The following is an 18,474-nucleotide window of genomic DNA, read 5'->3' as shown; positions in this document are numbered from 1 at the left end:
GCAAGAGGGGTGAGGATAGATTAAAAGAGTGTGTGTGTGTGTGTGTGTGTGTGTGTGTGTGAGAGAGAGAGAGAGAGAGAAATTGCTGTTAGGAAAATCTCAAGATGGAAGTACCAAGGCAGTATACCAGAAGAGAAAATGTGAAGAGAAAAGCTAAAAAAATACTAAAAGAGAAGAGCAAAGTCTACATAGAAAAAATGAGGTGGAATGAGAGAAAAATGGTAACTGAACCTCCACACCTTCAGACACATCAAAGTATGAAAAACAAATAAAATGGGGAATGATAAATACAGAAAGTGACAATATAGAACTTGTCACTGATGTATACAGTGGCAAGATAAACAGGTGCATAGGGGACAAAATAGAGAATTGTCATTGCAGAAAAAATACACTCAAAAAAGTGGAGAAGAGGGGACAAAAAAGTAAATGGAACCCAAGAAACAAATGGATTCGTTCGTGATGCAATTTTTCAACGTGTTTGATGTGTTGTTAGGCAAAGTATAGAAACTACTTTCATGGCAGTGAGGTGGTTGAAAGCCAAGGGTTTTGAAAGCCAAATGACACAGTCCAGGACTGTATCCTTGTGACAGGTTGGAGTGCTCCCCGCCAGGTGCTGCTGTCTCCTTCATGAAAGAGGCAGGTCAGCAAGGACAGGCAGGTCTGAAAAGGCCACCCCGCCCCTTGTGCAGGGCTTGGGGCTCCAGGCTGAGGCTGGACCTCAGGTTCCGTGAGCTCCATCTCAGCGCCACCCCTCCCCGCACTGCAGCCTACTCTCTGGTGACTCCCAGCCCTTCATATGTGCTCTAGCTTTGATATTTCCCATCCAAAAAATGTCTGGAGGCTCTAGAGCTCCCCACATTATTGTTGCCTTGGTCAACAACTCAGGCAAGGATTGGAAGTACTAGAGTACAATCCAGAGGAGGAAGGAAGATACAGCAAAGCACTGAGAGGGTTTCTGTTGAAAGCCAAAGACAGCTGGGTGCCCTGCCCAGAATGGCTTTTTCTGAAAGATGGGCTGTTCCCAGTCATTAAATCACTCCTAGCATGCTGGGTGGATTGTTTTAGGTGCTTAGGGTCATTCTATAATGCTCCTTGGAAACTTTGGGATGACATTGACTTTGGAATGTGCTGAGTGAAATTTGGACAAAGCAAATAGAGAGAGCCTCACCTTTACGTATAATGCTCTAATCCCTTGTGGATGTGAGGGGTGTGTGTGTGTGTGTGTGTGTGTGTGTGTAAGGGGGGCTCCTGCTTTCATAACAGTGGACAAAGGGAAAACAGAGATGGGGTGTCGTCCCCTTCTGATTTGCCATAGAGAACCAGTAGAGAGCAAGAACTGCAAAACCAGATTGAAAGTGTGTGAGGAACCCAGGTCAGCATCTCCAGGCCACCCTTTCTCACGTTGGGTTCCCCCAGCAGCAACCTTTGAGGCAAAGTTTTGAAAGCAAGTGGCTTATCTGTTGTGTGAGGAACCCAGGTCAGCATCTCCAGGCCACCCTTTTGCACGTTGGGTTCCCCCAGCAGCAACCTTTGAGGCAAAGTTTTGAAAGCAAGTGGCTTATCTGGGCGGTGATCCCAGGAAGTCCCTGAGGCAAGAAGATCAGTAAGACAGGGAAAGGAGGGCAGCCTGTGCGAGGCGTGTTCTTACACCACTGACTGCTGTGGCAGCAAATGTTGCAGAGTTGGCCCACCAAAGGGTCAAGGGGTCTGTGGCCTTTCCACACTGATTCCAATCAGTCACTGGTTGGGGGCTGCATGGCCTGCTGCACAGGTGGGCGGGGAGGCACTGAGGCCAGAGAAAGCATTCAGGCAGAGAAACACAGATGCTGCCAGTGGAAGTTGGCCAGTGTGGCTGGAGGGGTGAGGGAGGGAAACGAGGTGACAACAGATATACTCAAAATGCAAAAGGGACAGCAGGTCGGTGTCAAGAAGCAGTGACTTCTCATTCCGTGAGGCGATGAGAGGAGGCTGACAGCCCAGATGCTGGGTCCACAGGTGAGGTCAGAACTCCAAAGCCTTTACTAGCGCTGCACAATGTGTCAAGTCCTTACACATCTCTTAGAAGAGTTTTCCCCTCTGCCAATGAAGGGGATAATGCCCCCCGCCAGGATGGTTGTGAGATTTAAGAGCTGATTGCAAGTGACATACCTAGCACAGTGCCTAATGTACAGTGAGGACTCACTGACGGATGGGATCATTATCATTATCAGTACAGTGTTCTAGGAAGTGTTTGGGGAGGTAGGAAGACAAAGCGAGGTGGGGTGGGCATTGGGGGATGTAAGCCTCTTGGGGTTCTAATAGTTACTTTAAAAATAAATACCTTGTTATTTTAGATCAAGGGCTTTTAAACGATGTATGCTAAGCTGTCCTACAGGAACTCTTCCATGGAAACTAATTAAACAATCTAGAATGTGCTGTAATGGATGGTTTGCAAGTACAGACATATATAAGGATGAATGGGAAAGAATTCTGAGTTAATGGGCTTTACAGATATTGGCCCCAATCAGTTCGGGGAAAGAGCTATTCTCAGAAGGGAAAGGGCTCATCTCTTGATGGTGCCAGATTCCTTCAGGCCAGTAATGTGCAACTAAGTGCACCAGAATGGGAGAAGTTCGCACTGTGGTGGCGGGTGCAGCTTACCCACGGAGAGAGGTCTGCTGCCTTGCTGGCTTGCAGAATTAAGAAGTGTGTGTGCATGCATATGTGCGAAGTCGCAGCTGCTGCTCTGGGGCCATGGGCTTTGGCTGTCACTGATGCCTTTCACCAGAAGCCAAAGAGGCTGCCCCGGCCCAGGAGTGGTGAGACGATGTCAATTTAGAACGTCCTAATTGCTGCATCTAAGCAACAGTGGGAATCAGTATTTATTTTGCCCCAAACTGAGAAAAGCATCTTCACATTGAGGAAGGGAAACTGAAAAAGTGAAATCAAAACTCTAACGAAAGGCTCCAACTGAGTGCTTCTTCTCTAAATAAGGTCCGACAGTGTGGATGGAGGAGATGACCCCGGTGTGGCTCCTCTGGCTGGGGGCAGGAGCCTGTCTTCTAAATTGGGAAGGATTTGGCTGAGCACAGGCATGTGATGGCTCCCCCGTACCCTCTTCTCTCAAAGTGACGCATCTCTCTAGACGTCTGTCATGCAGTACAGCTCGCCTTTCGCAAGCCCCAGAAGATGATGGAGGGGAAACATGCCTCTCGCCAGGCAGAACAGGTCATTTGTCTTTTGGCTCATTTTGTGTTTCTGCATAAATCCTGCATCAGCCTGTTCCTGCTCCCACTTGCCAGTGAGCAGTTTTTAATTATCAGGAAAATGGTATTTAGTGCAATGAATCACCAGACAGTGAACAAGGAATTCAAGTCAGCTGCAGAGTTAGGCACAGCCAAACATTTAGAGTCAGGGCTTGGAAAATGTTCTCAGATTGTGAGTGTTGGGGAAATATTATTAGTGGCAGCAGTAATAATATCAGATGTAATATATCCCTATAATGTAAGGTGTTTTATAATAATCTGCATAATGCTTTACATTATTATTATTGCTGACATAAATACCATTAACATATTTATATTTTACAGTTTCTGGTTATTTTTATCATAGGTTACATGCTATTGGCATGAAGTGTTATGTGTGGGTCTAAACTTTGGATTGCTAGTGCTTCGAGAGAGGAAAACATCCTTCAATTTTATGATCTTCTAGTTTACTAATTTCTATTAAAGGTCTTATTTCAGACATATTTGTTCTTTGACCCCAAAACCTGCTTACGCTCTGCCTGGGATTGCAGCCTGGATTGCCTAAAGCCTTACAGGACCACAGTCCCAGGAGAATTGCCAAGTCTTAAACGTGGACCAAGTCTTTGAATATATTAGGTTTGGGGAGAAATGACTGAGCCAGTGTCCAGAGCTTTCTTGCATGGCCTGGAGCAGTTCTTGAAGCAGAAGAAATGTCCAGCCATTGTCAGAAACCCTGCATCAGTAGGTCAGGATCCCAAAACGTAGAGAGGCTGGGACAAGCTCTGGAAATGCTGGCTGATATGCAGTGAATCTGAAAAATCAGTGAGACCTGTTTACAAGCGCCAGGGTCTCAGGGAAGAGCAGAATGGAGCTGGGAAAGGGCCAGTTCTATACAGTAGGTGATATCTGGGGATTAAAAGCTGAAGGGAGAAGATGGAAAGCTCCTATTCAGGCCTCTTGTGAATTCAGAGAGTGCAAAATCAGTACCATGGACATCTTGGGGGTCATTACAGGACACGACAACCTACCAGGCTCCAACGGTGCCAGGAAGAGTCCAGTGCCTTTAAGCTGGTGGAGGATTCCTAGAATCCCACAGACTGTTTCAGAGAAATAGTGCATTAAGTTGTTTTCAGTCATGAATGTCTTTGTGTCCCAGCAGGTTTTGACAGAGTCATGGGAAAGTGGAGACTGTGTCTACATGTTCCTCATTCTGCATCCAAAGCAGACTTTGTCATCATTGTCACTCACCTAAACTTGGTCCACATATCTAAGCGCAAGAGGGGAGCTGTTTAGGAAGCCGCACGTAAGTTCCTGCCCTGGAAGGGGCTTCATCCAGTCCTCTGCTTCAGTCTGCTAACATCCCCCGTTCTCTCAACACTGCATAGGCACCCAACCAGACTGCGCTAGAGACTGTGGGCGCTACAGGGAAAACAAAGCTCTTGGGGTTTTTCAAATGATTATGACATGAAATAACCAGAGAACAGTGCTGGATAGTCTTGAATCAGGAGTCCACACCTGGACATGAGTTGCAAGTGCTGCAGAGACCAGAGATGGCAAAAGGCTGTGGATGCCATTCTTCCAGGTCAGAATCCTACAAGCACCAGGACTTGAGTTGAGCTTGGAAGGACAAGGTCACGTGGTGGTGCGTTGGAAAGGGAGAAGCTTGGAGTGTCATGAGGCACAGCACAGAGAGAGGCCTGGCATTGCATGAGTGGGGAGAGTGAGACCAGCTCGAGTGTGGAGGGAAGGGGGTTTGGAGGTGGACCAAGTAAGGGCATTAGGATTGATGCCATGGGACACACGGAGATGACAACTGCCCCATCAGCAAGGGAAGGATGTACTGAGAATAGGGCATCAGGGAGCTGATTTTGCTGCCAGGCTGAAGCACTCACACGTATTGTTGTGGGGAAGGGCCTGGAGGCTGGGAAAGGCTGTGAGGTTGTTGCAGTAATTAAGGTGGGAGATAACAGAGTTTTGAACCAGCATGCTGCAATGGGAACAGCAGAAGAAGCAAGAGAATTTTCAAAGGAAGAACTGATAGCAAATGGTGAGCAATTAGAGATGGGGAATTAGGGATGGACAAGACAAATCCAAATCAATGCCAAGACTCCTAGAACCATGTGGTGTTATTAACCAGGTAATGGACTTTACAAAAGAAGCCCTATTGTCAGCAAGAGTTGACACATGTGTTTCTATTGAGTGTACAAATTAAACATGCACGTGCCTAGATGTCAGTCAGAAAACACAGACGGGAAACAGGTGGAAGACTGGAACTGGAGTTGTGGGTGTGGGAGGCCCATGGGTGGTACTTAAAGCTGTTAATGTGAAGGGCTGACAACTGGAAAGCTTCTTGGAGTAAGCCTCCCAGTGAAGGCTGATGAGCACTAGGAATGGTTTGCCCCACCTGCCTCTGAGGGCAAAGACCAGGACAGTGGGTGGTTGTCTTTTCTTTCCACTAGAGAGCAGAGGTCTTGGGTGCCCAGCCATGGCTTGAGGAAGAATCCAAGAGGGGACCCTCAGGATAGGCAACAAGGCTGAATGGAAAAGCAGTGGGTCTGCGGAGGACCCTCTACCACCTTCTGTGTGGGGGTTTCACTACGTTTTTAGGATTTCTCCTAAGACCACAATTATTGCTGAATATCTATCTCCTAAAGAAGGAGGGTGGACACAAGCTGCTCCCTGTCATTGAAGGTATTTCTGGAAAAAAGTTTATCATCTCCCTGCTTTGTGGGTATCAATGACCAGGACAGGCAGGTCCTTCCAGGCAAGACCCACCAATTCTGGGCCATTTAAATCCTGCTGGGAATCCAAGGGCAACAGCTAATGTTCTCAGGACTAAAAGAGTTAACATGGTTTCTAGAGGCCCTGGCTTAGAGCCAGCAGTAGACATATGGGTGAATCTAACTCCTTAAGTTTATTTGACATTTAATAATTACCACTGTAAACTCAGCCACCTTTTACACCAAGGAGCCTTTTCTCTTCTCCCCTAGGTCCTCATTTACTCATGCTCAGTGCAAATGCTCCTGTTACCCTCCTCGAGAGACAGTCAAAATTGCCACTGCTGGTCTTTTTCCTCCAGGGGCACACCCGACCTGCATGTTGGTGCCCAAGACAAGTGCTGTGTCCTCTGCAGTTCTGAAACACACCTAAATGCCCAGAATCAAGATACTGGGTGTGGAATCTTGGAGCTAGACATGTTTCTGGGTATAATTTCATCCAATCTTCCACCTAAAACAGGAATGTCCTGTACAGCATCCTTTGATGAAAGCTACCTAGCCTGTGCTTGAATAGAGATAGACGGTCTTATTTTTGGACAGATCCAGTTGAGGAGGCAGTGTTCTTACACTGAATCAAAGTCGGCCTACTGCAATCGTTCACCGTATGGCTCCATTTAGCCTTATGAAGCACAGTGACATCTCCTTTCCTTTGCTATAATAGTGCTATGCCTGCTGATGGTCCCCACGTCCCTGCCTGGCAGTCTCCAGCACCAAACACTGGACTTTCCAAGTCTCTCTGGTAGCAGATCAGCACTTGCCACTCTTCCACAGGCAGGCTGTCTCCTCTGCCCAGGTACTTTAAGGTCCTTCTCGAATGGGGTCTCCAGAGAATGTCACTGTAAATGTGCTCTTACTAGCACAGAGGACACTTTGTGTGTGTATCTCCTCTTCTGATCTGAATTTTATTTGGGACCACAGAGTCCAGCAGACCTGAATTTGAACTTTTATTTTGCAAGTCACTAATTCCAAGACTCAAAACGGGTTACTTGTCCTCTCTGAGGCTTTGTTTCTTCATATGCAAAATGTACCTCATGGGGAAATTAGGAGGATTAAACTAGTTAATACATGTAAACTGTTTAAAACAGAAAGAGCTCAAAACTGGTTTTTATTAGGAGAATAAATCTGCATCAATTACAGTGCTTGGGTTTGTTTTTTTTGGCAAAGAGGAGCCAGGTGTCATGGCGTGGATAAAAAGAGGATGGTTGTGAATAAAGGGAAAGGGCATTTATAAAAGGCACACCGAATTAAAAAGAGGACAGACTTCAAAGGCAGCCATGGGAGTGAACTCAGGCCCACAAAGATCTCTGCATCCACCCGAAGTCCCAGGGATGGTGACCAGCAGCTAGTCGACACTGTGCCTTCAGCCACCTTACCAGCTGCAGCAAGGCCACTATTATTGCAGACTGGGGATTGGTTTCTGTGGAACCTAGGAACCAGGGAAGCCTCCCTCTATTGGCCTTCAAGGTGACAGTCCCCAAAAGGTGGCTGTGAGCATTTTGGAAGCATACCTTTGTCACATGGGTGCCACATGATGACCCAGCAAAGCCATGCCTTGAGAGCAGGAGAATGGCCAGATCCCAGGTGGAAGTGGCTAAAAGGGCACCAAACTCCACCCTACTTGATGCTTGGGGACCCTCTGTTAAGCATACCTTTGTCACATGGGTGCCACATGATGACCCAGCAAAGCCATGCCTTGAGAGCAGGAGAATGGCCAGATCTCAGGTGGAAGTGGCTAAAAGGGCACCAAACTCCACCCTACTTGATGCTTGGGGACCCTCTGTACCCTGACCAAGGGGTGGTACTAAGGCTAGCTTGCATGCCTTTAGAAAGGCGGCTACCGCCTAAGGCTCGCTTTCAGGCCAACACGGCCATATCTAAATGTTTCATCTAAAAGATTCACAGGATGCCTGATCTGAAACAGACCTTGCAGTGGTCCATCATGGCAAAGAATCAGCCCAGATCCAGGGCAGGGAGACAGTGTCAGAAGCTGAGGCAGAGGCGGGAAGCCGGTGGATGGAGAAAGCCCTTCCCTCTGGGTAGTTCGAAGGAACCTGGTGGGTGCACCATCGCTTGAGAATCACGGGTACAACCAAAGTCTCTGTTTTCCTGCTGGGTGACCTAAAGCACTACCTGGAGGGCTAATGCATGGGTCAACACAAGTAAAAGCATCTGTAGGTGATGCAGGGAGGCACACAGTCAGGTCATGGGAAAGGCAGGAAAACACAGTAGGGTTGACCCTCTGAAGTCAGTGACAACAGAGGCCCAGGATGGCCTACAGGGGGAAAGAAGGGGAGTAAGCAGGACTCTGAGTGTAGCAGGAGCTGTGCATGTGGCCTCAAAGAGGCCCCCCCATTTGGGCTGGTGACTGTAGGGGCTCCTGGGACCACAGTGGCAGAGCAGCAGTGTCCTGAGTCAATGCTGAGCCCACAGCTCTCTCCCAGCAGTGACACCCTGAGCAGCAGCCCCGCTGCTAGTGGCTTGGTTGTCTGCAAACCCTTGGCAGGTTCTTGACCTTGGACTAAAGCCGTATCTACGGATTACCCTTTGTACAGCCTGAGACAGTGCCGGCCATCTAGGACACAAGCTCTTTCCCAGTGCAGCAGCTGCTGTGAATGCCCTGGCATCTCCTTCCTGCCTTGGGAAATGTGAGGGAAGTCTGGTCCATGAGAACTTCCACCCTGGGGTCCATTTTTGCTCTCAAAAGACCCCTACAGTGCTTAGGGTGTGCCTCTGAGGTCTGTTTCCATGCTCACTGAGGAGTGAACAGGAGGAAAAGGGCTTACACCGCAATGGGAAGCCTGTGACAGAGCACAGCACAAATGCTGGGACAGATTTCTGAGGGCATCTGTGGGATTCAAAAGGAGTTATTTAGAAACAGTGCATGTGCGGTAAGGACCTAAGCAATCCGCTTTCTGAAGGCAGGAAGGTAGCCCAACTGACCTAATGCAACCTTCTTCAGATCCTGTGAGGTTGTAATTACACAGATGAAAGCACGATTCCAACACAGAACTTGATGTTGCACGTTGGTGGAGAAAAATTTTAGCAATAAAAATATTTTATATCCATAGCTTTAAAAAGAGAGTAGTAGGATATTGAGTGAGAAAAACTTTTACAGGTACTGTTTAAAAGAAAAAGCTTGGGAGATATCCCAGCACTTTGGCCTCTTGGGCTCTGCTATCTTTTTAATTCCCTACATTCATGTTCTGTGGCTTATCTGTGAATTTGGTTAACACATTCCCCAGCCGCTCAATTGGATAAGATAAGGCAGAAGATGTTAATAGAGAATACTCCATCTTTTCCCACTGAGTCTGATTTCAGGATTCATTGACTTGCTAAACCCAATTTTTTCCCTGCATTCGGTGTCCTATATGGGCTTATCAATGCAGGAGATAATCTATCCACCAGGCATCCAATGAGTGCCCACAAAAGGCAGAGGAAGATGGGCCAGCAGCCTGTGGTCCCTGGGGACCTGCAGAGAGAGGCCGCCACTTGGGCACTGGGGGCTGAAAGGGGACTTGCCATTGGGACCAGCCAGAATGGCTATAAAGAGAGCCCTAAGCACTAGCCTGCCGAGGGCAGCAGCCACGTCTGCTCGCTACTCACCTCGGCCTGTGCTGTAATGCTGGAGCTTGTCACTGTATACAGCCTCTTTGCTATAGGCCCGTTTCCTGCGGATACAGAGAAGAGGGTCCTCTGAGCCGGAGTGCACGCAGGGAGCTCCACCCAGGCCTCGCGTCCAGACAGGGGTTCACCAAGGCATCTCCCAGGATGGGGGGGGGCAACCCTCACGGTAAGGTTTTGTTCCTGCCGTGGCCAGCATTCTGGTTGACCACCACTCACTCCTGTGGGCACACAGGTCTGCTTGCAAGTCAGGGTCTTACAGAGGCCTGGCAGGGCCGTGGATCCCCATAGGGCAGAGGCGAGGAGGGTGCCCACCAGTGCTCCAGCCACACCGTGCGACTGCTCGGGAGGGGCTGGCTACAGGGCTTTGCAGGATGGAATCTGGGCTAAACGCAGAAGGCAGTAGCAACAGTATTAAACATTCACAGGGCCTTCAGGGCCGACCCTTCTGCAGAACTCGGTCCTCTTCCTCCTCGACCCCCTCCTGCCCTCCCATCTGCCAACGCCTGCTGCTGAGGGCCCACGCGCTCTCACTGCAGGACGGCCAGGCGCAGGCTGCGGTGCTGCAAGGGCCAAATGCAATTTTGTGACTGTCACTCTGAGAAGACGTGCATGGTGGGGAGGCTGAAAGTCTTGACTAACACGAGGTTGGAGGATGGATGCTGTTTACTCACAGCCTTTCCCAGCTCTCAGAGCAGATTTTATCCCAGGCACAGAGAAAATAAATAATCTGGAGAAATCCAGCTGCCCGTGGACTGAGATGGACTGACGGTTGTGTCTGTTCACGGTCAGGCCCTGTACTGTCTGCACAACCTGGGAAGGGGTACATTGGGAGGGGCTTCCAGGATCCGAGGAGAGCAGTGGAAGACCTACCTGCTACAGACGACAGAGATGGCCACCAAGGACACGATGAACACGACCCCGGCTGCCGCCGAGCCAGCGATCAGGGGCAGCTGCTCCCTCAGCTCCGACTTGTAATCGTCTAGGTGAGAAAGAGCATTAGAGTCCTCCCCAAGTGCACTCTGCCTACAGCTGGTGCTCAGTGCATGGTACTAAAGACATGATATATGTACCTATGTATCTCTGTGGAGCACAGCCTCTATGCTTCAGAGCTGTAAACCCAATCAAAACAAAGACTGATCTTTAAGTCACAAGTAAACAAAGTCAGCCACAAACAAAGGGCAATGACAACAATAAAAACAAAAAAGTAGTGACAGAGAATCTGGGAACTGAGGGCTGATGACATTCGTCTCCGGAACAGAGATGCCTCCTGATCCACAGCCCCTTGTCTGGAAGGTGTCTCACAGGACAGTCAGCCAAGCTCAGGATAAGCGCAAAGGAGAAGGCATGGAAACCACTGCTGAGCTGTCTTCCAAAACACGCAGCTGTGAAATGTGGCACAGCCAACAGATTCACTGAGCAGGTATTTACAGAGTATCCAGACAGCCAGCACCACACCAGGCGCTGTGGAGAATGAAGAAACGCCTGAGAAATGGCCCCGCACTCTAAGCTCCCACTCAGGAAGGAAAGGGTCAAATGTTAGAACCGTGCTGGGTTACGCACTGGGATGGGAAGCCCATGGGTCAGAGAGGTGGACAGAGGTTGTCCAGACCCTGGCATCACCAGGTGTAAGCATTGTGATCTTGGATAAATTATTTAGTTTTTCCTTTTTGGTAGCTGGCCGGTACAGGGATCCGAACCCTTAACCCACGGTGTTATCAGCACCGTGCTCTATCAAGTGAGCTAACCAGCTAGTCCAGTTATTTGGTTTTTCTAATCCTCAGACTCCCCGTCTGTTAAAAAAAATATCAAATCATGTGAAGAACATTTCACTGTGTCTGCCCTATCATGGATGTCATGATACTAATTCTCTTTTCTTTAATCCATCTGACCCACTTGGCCCAGGTGGCTATTGTTGCTACTGTCGTGCTTATTCTTTCGTGGGTGATAAGGAGCCTTTCCCTAATATTCAGGACCCAGGTATATGGAGGTCAAGCTATTTATATCCTATTACAGTGAGGGTTGCCAGATATAGCAGATAAAAATACAGGCCCACCAGTTAAATTTGAATTTGAGATAAACAATACATAATGTTTTAGTGTAAGGATGCCCCAAATATTTCATGGGAGGTACTCTTTCTTTCTTTAATTTATTTTTTTTTGTGATGCTCAAATCAGTATAATTAGTATATTCAACATTACACAATGTAATCATTTTCTACACTAAGGTATTATTTGTCATTTGCCTAAAATTCAAATTTAACTGGCCGTCCTATATTTTATCTGGCAACCCCAATGACAATTCTTGAACCGAGGCTCCCCATGACTTTTGTCAGAATTACCAACTGTTCAACACGGCCATTTCCTGACCCCTTCTCAGAGCTACTGAATGAGAACCTCTGGGTCAACAGCAGGGTATCTGCATGTTTAACCAACATTCCAGGTGATTCTTAAGCTCCCCAGTGTTTGAGAACCATCCTTCAACTATGTGGGTGGAGAAAGAGACTTCTAAAGACAAGGGTTTTGGTTTTTGAAGCCTCCCACTCTATAGAAATCAATTTTAAAGACTGAGGGTAGAGTTTCAGTTGCCCTCAGCTGAGAGCTTTTTGTAACACGTGTGTTTAAAAAAAATGGCAACAGAAAAAATTGCAGGGAGCCTCAGCGAGGAGTCCTAAACAGTGTCTTTATTAATTAAGAACTTCATGAAATAATGTGAAACCTAAATGGTTTAAAAAAAAATTAGGATGCTGAGTCAAGGGTCAGCACCCTGTAGCTAGGAGCAGCATGAGGCCACAGTGGCTCTGCCCTAAGTGAAGGTTACCTGCCCAAAGTTTGGCCATTAACCCTGGGCGGGATCCCATGGGTCCTCCCAGCACAGTGACCCTATCATTGGTCAGCCTTCAGCTCCCAGGCCTGTGGCTTCAGTGAACATAATCACTACTGATGTGTGTACCTCAGTCATTAAGATAAATACTCCCAAATTTGGCCACTTACCAGAACTCTCTTACATCTAGCCCCTCTGGGGTTTGCAGAACTTAACTGCCAAATGTAAAAAAATAAATAGCCTTCCTGGGAGAAATTTGTTACTTCTTGATTTGTCTAGCAGAATTATCAAGAGACTGGTGCTCAAAGCATTTTGAGTTTTGGGCCTTTAATCCTGTGTACCTCCTGATGCCAAAGTGACTATAAATCTAGGTGGTAAATGAGGTGCAAAGAGGGGGACAGAGTTCTTGAGGAAAAAAAAGACAGCCTGCATTCTTTTCAAACCAGCAGCGTTATTAATCTGAACGAACTGGCTCACCTTTCCACCCCATCTCACCATTCTCAAAATAAGAGAAAATTTACCTAAAACAAACCCAAAGCAAATTCCACTCCTTCAGGGGCCAGACAGTTCACAGTATAGTGTCCAGGTTTGAATTGCTGGGGAGTGAAGGACACCATTTGGGGGTAGCCAGTCCCAGCTCCAGGGCAGGGTCCTCACCCCAGAATGCCCACCCATGTTGGCTTCTCTTGGAGTGTTTCACAAGAAAATGAACATTCTGATTTGTTTAAAATATCATTTGATTTTTAAATGTTTCTAATTATTAAAAATTGTTTAAAAAAATATAATGTGAGTTTATATAAAACTGCAAGCATGTAGTATAAGAGTGTTGAATTAAAATGAAATGCTGTGTAAGGGCAGACTGTTTTCTATGTAATTTAACTAATAAAGGAAAAATGAAAAGACTGACATTTGGACAACTATCAGGAACCAGCTCATAAATGGACAAATACATTCAGACAGGCAGGCAGGTAGATACAGAAATGAATTTATAAACTATTGTAAATGGACAGCTACAGAAAAGAGTGGTGAGCACAGTCTAACAGAAATACTCATGCACAATGTAAAGGTTGCCAAGAAATCAGATTTTCAAAACTAGTGGAAGGGGTGGTCTCGGAGGACTGGGAGAGATAGCCATAATAGGGAACTAATAAAGCCCCAAAGTAGCAGTATTTTTGGTAACAGACTTTTTGGACTTGGGGACAGCTTGGCTCTTCTCTGGAGAAACCTGAGCAGGACCTATTGGAGGTTATATGTGAAATCCTTCAAATATTCTGAGATCCCAGGTGCGTGAGATTGCCACACCTCAGGTTTTATCTCTCGATTTTGCTCTTGGAGACCAGGGCTCATGCAATTAGGCTGTGAGCTTGGCTTCCAGACCCCAAGCAGAGAGGAATGAGGTGGGATTGAGGGGGGAAACAGCATAGTCATCTGGACCCTACTTCAGAGGCAGGCGGGGACAATGACCCCAGGATATATGTGGAGGTCTTACTGCTATGCAAATGCAGGACCACACGTGGTGACAGACCCTTCAATGGCAAATCCAATCACATGTTGGAAGAGAAATGGGCCAGACTTCAGAGAGATGACCTGCTTGGTGAATCAAGCAAGTCCATACGACACTACTGGGAGGCAAACCCTTCCCAGGGGATTCCGATGGAGTCCAGGTGGAGGTTGGCATTTTGGCTGCGAGTGCAGCTTCTTTGGGGCTGCTTCTCCTTCCCCACTACCCACCCTGTGCTGTTGCTGCCCCCTGCCCTTACCGTCAGTCAGAGTCTGGAAGCACATCTTGCCACTGAACTTGCCGTAGCCGGCCACAGTGCGGGCACGCACCTGCACCACGTACACCATGCCGGGCCGCAGCCCGTCGATCCGAGCAGTGTTGGTCTGGCTCCTGGCCATGGAGGAGTTGAACTCATTGTGTTCCTAAAAAAGAGCATGGGGAGGGGTCACCAGCCCACTCCGCCCTGGAACACTCAGGCCCCTTCAGTTCCTGCTCCTACAGATCTGCTAGAAGTTGTTATAGTCCCAGGCCATCCCTCTGAAGGGGAACAAGAAGTCTGGCCTGGACCAAGGGAATGCAGAATCAGCTCTGGACCATGGAGTGGTGATACTTTGAAGAAAGGGGTGTGAGGAAACAGCCGAACCCTCAAGGCCTGGCAAGTCATTTTCTACCCATGCCCCACCCTCTCCCCAAGGTTCGGCGGAGGAATAGCATAGCACACCAGCCTTGCAAAATATTGTCGAGTCTCTGACCTCAGCAGAAGCAAAGTTGGCAACATCCCACCCCTGCCTGCCTCTTTCTGTCTTGCTTCTGCTGGGCTGTCCTCTCTTCTCTCCCTGCTCAAGGTATCTCTGGTTACTCCTCACAATGACTGTTCTAGATCATTCCATAAGTTCCCTCAAGTACTTAGGCAAAAAACTTTGGATCCACTGTGCCAAAGAAGTCTAGGCCATTCTGGACTGTCCCCTACACCTGCTTCTGCTGTCACCTTGGCCTGTGTCTGGGTGCCCCATTCTCTAGCTCCTCTTGGCCAGCATTCAGGGAGGGCATGTCCCTCCTCCCTGGAGAGTAGGCCCTGTGTTCTCAACCCCCCTCCACATGTACTCAGGGCTCAGCCTCACCTATCTGTCTGTCACTTAATCCAGCACCTCTGCCTGTCCTCTGCAGTCCCTGTTAACTGCACACGTGAGCCCTCTGGTGTGGGCAGATTTGCCTGTGGTTTTTGTCCAGACCCTTCTGCTCATTGTGAGCACCCTTAAAGGCTTGCTTCCTCTCTTTGCTGCAGATCTTATTTAACATGGGATTGTGCCTGGACTTTCATAGCCTCCCATCTTTTCTGATGCTCCCCACCCACCACACCCCTCCCAATGCCAAACTTTTTTCTTAAAAGGTCTTTGAGCTTCCCTAAACTATCATAATATAAAGACAAGCTCCTAAATTTAAGTTTGTAGGCCATTCATAATAAAGTCAATGTCTCACATTCCCCTAAATCACAGCCTTGTTTCCCCTCCAGGGATCTCCCTGGCCATGAGGCCTTTGCCCAGGCTGTTTCCCAGTCTGAAATGCCTCTATCCAGGGCTCCTCTGATCCCTCCAGGTTGCTTAAGCCTACAGTCCCCAAGGCCTCCTCTCTAGGAAGGCTTTCCTTACTACTTTAGTTCATGGATTCTCTGCATTGCTGTCCTTCCAGATACCACCACACCCTCAGGACCCTCTCATATACCAGCCTGGTCTCCAAGCATTTTCAAGTCAACATATCATTTCTCTGCAGAGATTCTGGGCCATCTCCAAGTATGAAGAAACAAAAGCTTAGAGTCTAGGCTTACCTTTGTCTGCTCCATGAATTCTAGAGCAAAATGGGGAACTCAATGAAAATGAAGAGCTTGGATCACTGGGAGGGAGGTCCCCAAGTCCCCTGTGCAGATCTGGGGTACTCTGATGAGATTTATGCACAATGGTTCAAGAGGCATGGACAAATGAGGGGAAGTCTGCATAATGAGAGACCTACAACCACATTCTTGGCCAAATGACAGAAGAAACTTAGGGAGTTGAGCCAGGACAAAAGAAAATAGTACACTGATAAGAAATTTTCATTGTTTTAAAATATGTAACAGTCCACTTTGCAAAGGCAAAGATGACCTGATGTGTATTAATTCAGTTATTCATTCAACCAGCTAGGCAGTTACATTTGTGACACACCACCACATCAGGGTGCTATACACGGGCTGCAGATACAAAGGCACATTCCCCTCCTCTGGAAATGCGACATCTCATGGAGTAGACTGGAAAATAAACAGAAGATGACAGCAGTGCTGACTGAGTGACTTGGCAGAGAGTGGTTCAGAGGACAGTGGGGGCATAGCAGGAGACCACCTAACCCAGACTTGGCAGGAGATCTGGAGGGGCTCAGGGAAAGGATAACATGAGTTGAGTCATGAAAGATGAAAGAAATCAGCGAGATGAATGAAGGTGGAGAATAAAACATGCAAAATCAAGGCCTGGAAGGATTCAGGAGGGTGCAAGTAATTGGCATATCTGGAGCGTGGGTGGCATAGGGGTGGCAAGGAATGACTTGGAAGTAGTTGTAAAGGACCACAGGTTTGAGGCCAGCTTGAACTGACAGTTGAAAGTTACAAAGAGGCCCGTGCTCACCCTAATGGAGGGGATATCCACTGGCCCCCAGCAGATACTGTCTGGAGAAGGATTACCCACTCATCATTTGATCTATTTAAAAGAAGGGGGGTCCTCCCCAGACCCATCAGGGATTCAGCAGAAAGAGGCTGTCTGCTATAGAAGGGATGTTGTCTAGAACTGTGGCCATTACTATTTTGAAACACTGGACATCTGAGACCTGAAACTAAAAATGTCTTCATCATCTTGCAAATAAGGATGAAATCCCATTGCTAAAAATCCAGGTGGCTGCCCAAATTCTCTGGTTTCACTGGACTCTGATGCCATCACGTACTGCTTGAAATAAGTGAAGCATTGACTGGGTAGCTTCTACTGAAAAAAATGTGCTTTGATATATTGGCATTTGGATTGTAAGGACCAAACATCATCCCATGATCACTTGATAGTCCACACATTCTTGAGGAAGTTCAGTGACTAAAATGAGCATCAATTTTCATTCCTCACAAAATCATTTATCAATTCCAGGCAGATGAGTGAAAGATCCAGGTGGCTGCCCAAATTCTCTGGTTTCACTGGACTCTGATGGCATCACGTACTGCTTGAAATAAGTGAAGCATTGACTGGGTAGCTTCTACTGAAAAAAGTGTGCTTTGATATATTGGCATTTGGATTGTAAGGACCAAACATCATCCCATGATCACTGGATAGTCCACACATTCTTGAGGAAGTTCAGTGACTAAAATGAGCATCAATTTTCATTCCTCACAAAATCATTTATCAATTCCAGGCAGATGAGTGAAAGTGATGAGTGCATTTGCTTTTTTCGATTTTGGTTTGCTTATGACTGATTCTATGGGTATGTGGGAGTGAGAGGGTGCAGCTGTTGAGGGCAGAGACCATGTCTCTCTATTTCTCTGTCCCCAGCACCCCAGCATGCAGCATGTCCCTTGTACCACCTGGGCGCTCCACAACTCAGTGCTAAATGAATGAATAAACAGCACACTTCAATCCAGTTTGAGCCAATCAATTGCACATACAATATTGCAAAGGTCTAAATGAATATCTATGAGAAAACAATCCTAAAATTTGAAAGGTAGAGATTCCCAAGGCCTAAATCAGTTTGTCCTAGCCTAGACAGTTACGAAGAGTGAGTAACCATCGAAACGCTTAATCATTAAGACAGCTGAGAGCAGATGTAGATGCTCCTCCCATGGTTTGCCTACAAGTGCTGACACCAGGAGTGAAAAGTGCTACAAGACAGCAAACAAGAGAGAATGATGGATGGAAACATATTAAAATGGGGAAGGAGATGAATATGGGAGAGGCTCTGGGAGTGTCATCAGCTCGATGGCATCTGAGCTCTCTATTAATGAACTTTGTTGATTCTATCCACAGAGCTGAAATTGAAAGGTGTCCCAAGCACAAAGTGGAGCAGGAGACCTAGGAGGGGTTTTTCAGGGATTGCAAAACTACCACCCCTGGCCAGCCACCTGTTTTTTTAAATAAAGCTCTACTGGAACACAGCCACACCCATCTATTTACATATTGCCTGTGGCTGCTTTCCTGCTACAAGGGCTGATGGAGTAATTGGGACAGGGACCTTATGACCCTCAAGCCTAACTTATCTATTATCGGTCCTTCACAGAAAAAGTGTGCTGACCCCTGTTTAGATGAAGAGGCTGGATGTCCCTGGGGAACAGGAAGTTACACAAATAGAATTCAGCCCAGGACATCTACTGGGATGAATTCTATTTGTGTTTGCATCATCTAAAGGCCAGGATTCCATGCCCATGTGGACCATGCAGGCAGATCCTTCTGGTTACAAGTATTTGGATTTAATCTTAAAATACAATCTTTCATTTCAGGGGCCACACCAATTTTGAGATCCTCAGCATCAG

The 18,474-nt window shown here is 47.4% G+C and overlaps 1 protein-coding gene across 1 annotated transcript in view; it reads right to left on the bottom strand.

Moving 5' to 3' along the window:
- Positions 1-18,474, bottom strand: part of EPHB1 (EPH receptor B1) — a gene marked incomplete at its 5' end in the record, with an annotated part of 144,112 nt that overhangs the window by 73,537 nt on the left and 52,101 nt on the right. The window contains 3 exons of the mRNA XM_008586805.1: positions 9,605-9,669; positions 10,496-10,604; positions 14,206-14,368. Of these exons, the coding sequence (XP_008585027.1) occupies positions 9,605-9,669; positions 10,496-10,604; positions 14,206-14,368 (337 nt within the window). The remainder of the gene's footprint in view (positions 1-9,604; positions 9,670-10,495; positions 10,605-14,205; positions 14,369-18,474) is intronic.

Source organism: Galeopterus variegatus, unplaced genomic scaffold (genome assembly GCF_000696425.1).
Source record: "Galeopterus variegatus unplaced genomic scaffold, G_variegatus-3.0.2 Scaffold4126, whole genome shotgun sequence".
NCBI lineage: Eukaryota > Metazoa > Chordata > Mammalia > Dermoptera > Cynocephalidae > Galeopterus > Galeopterus variegatus.
Note: the sequence above shows the minus strand (reverse complement) of the source record. Positions and strands in the feature narration are given on the sequence as shown.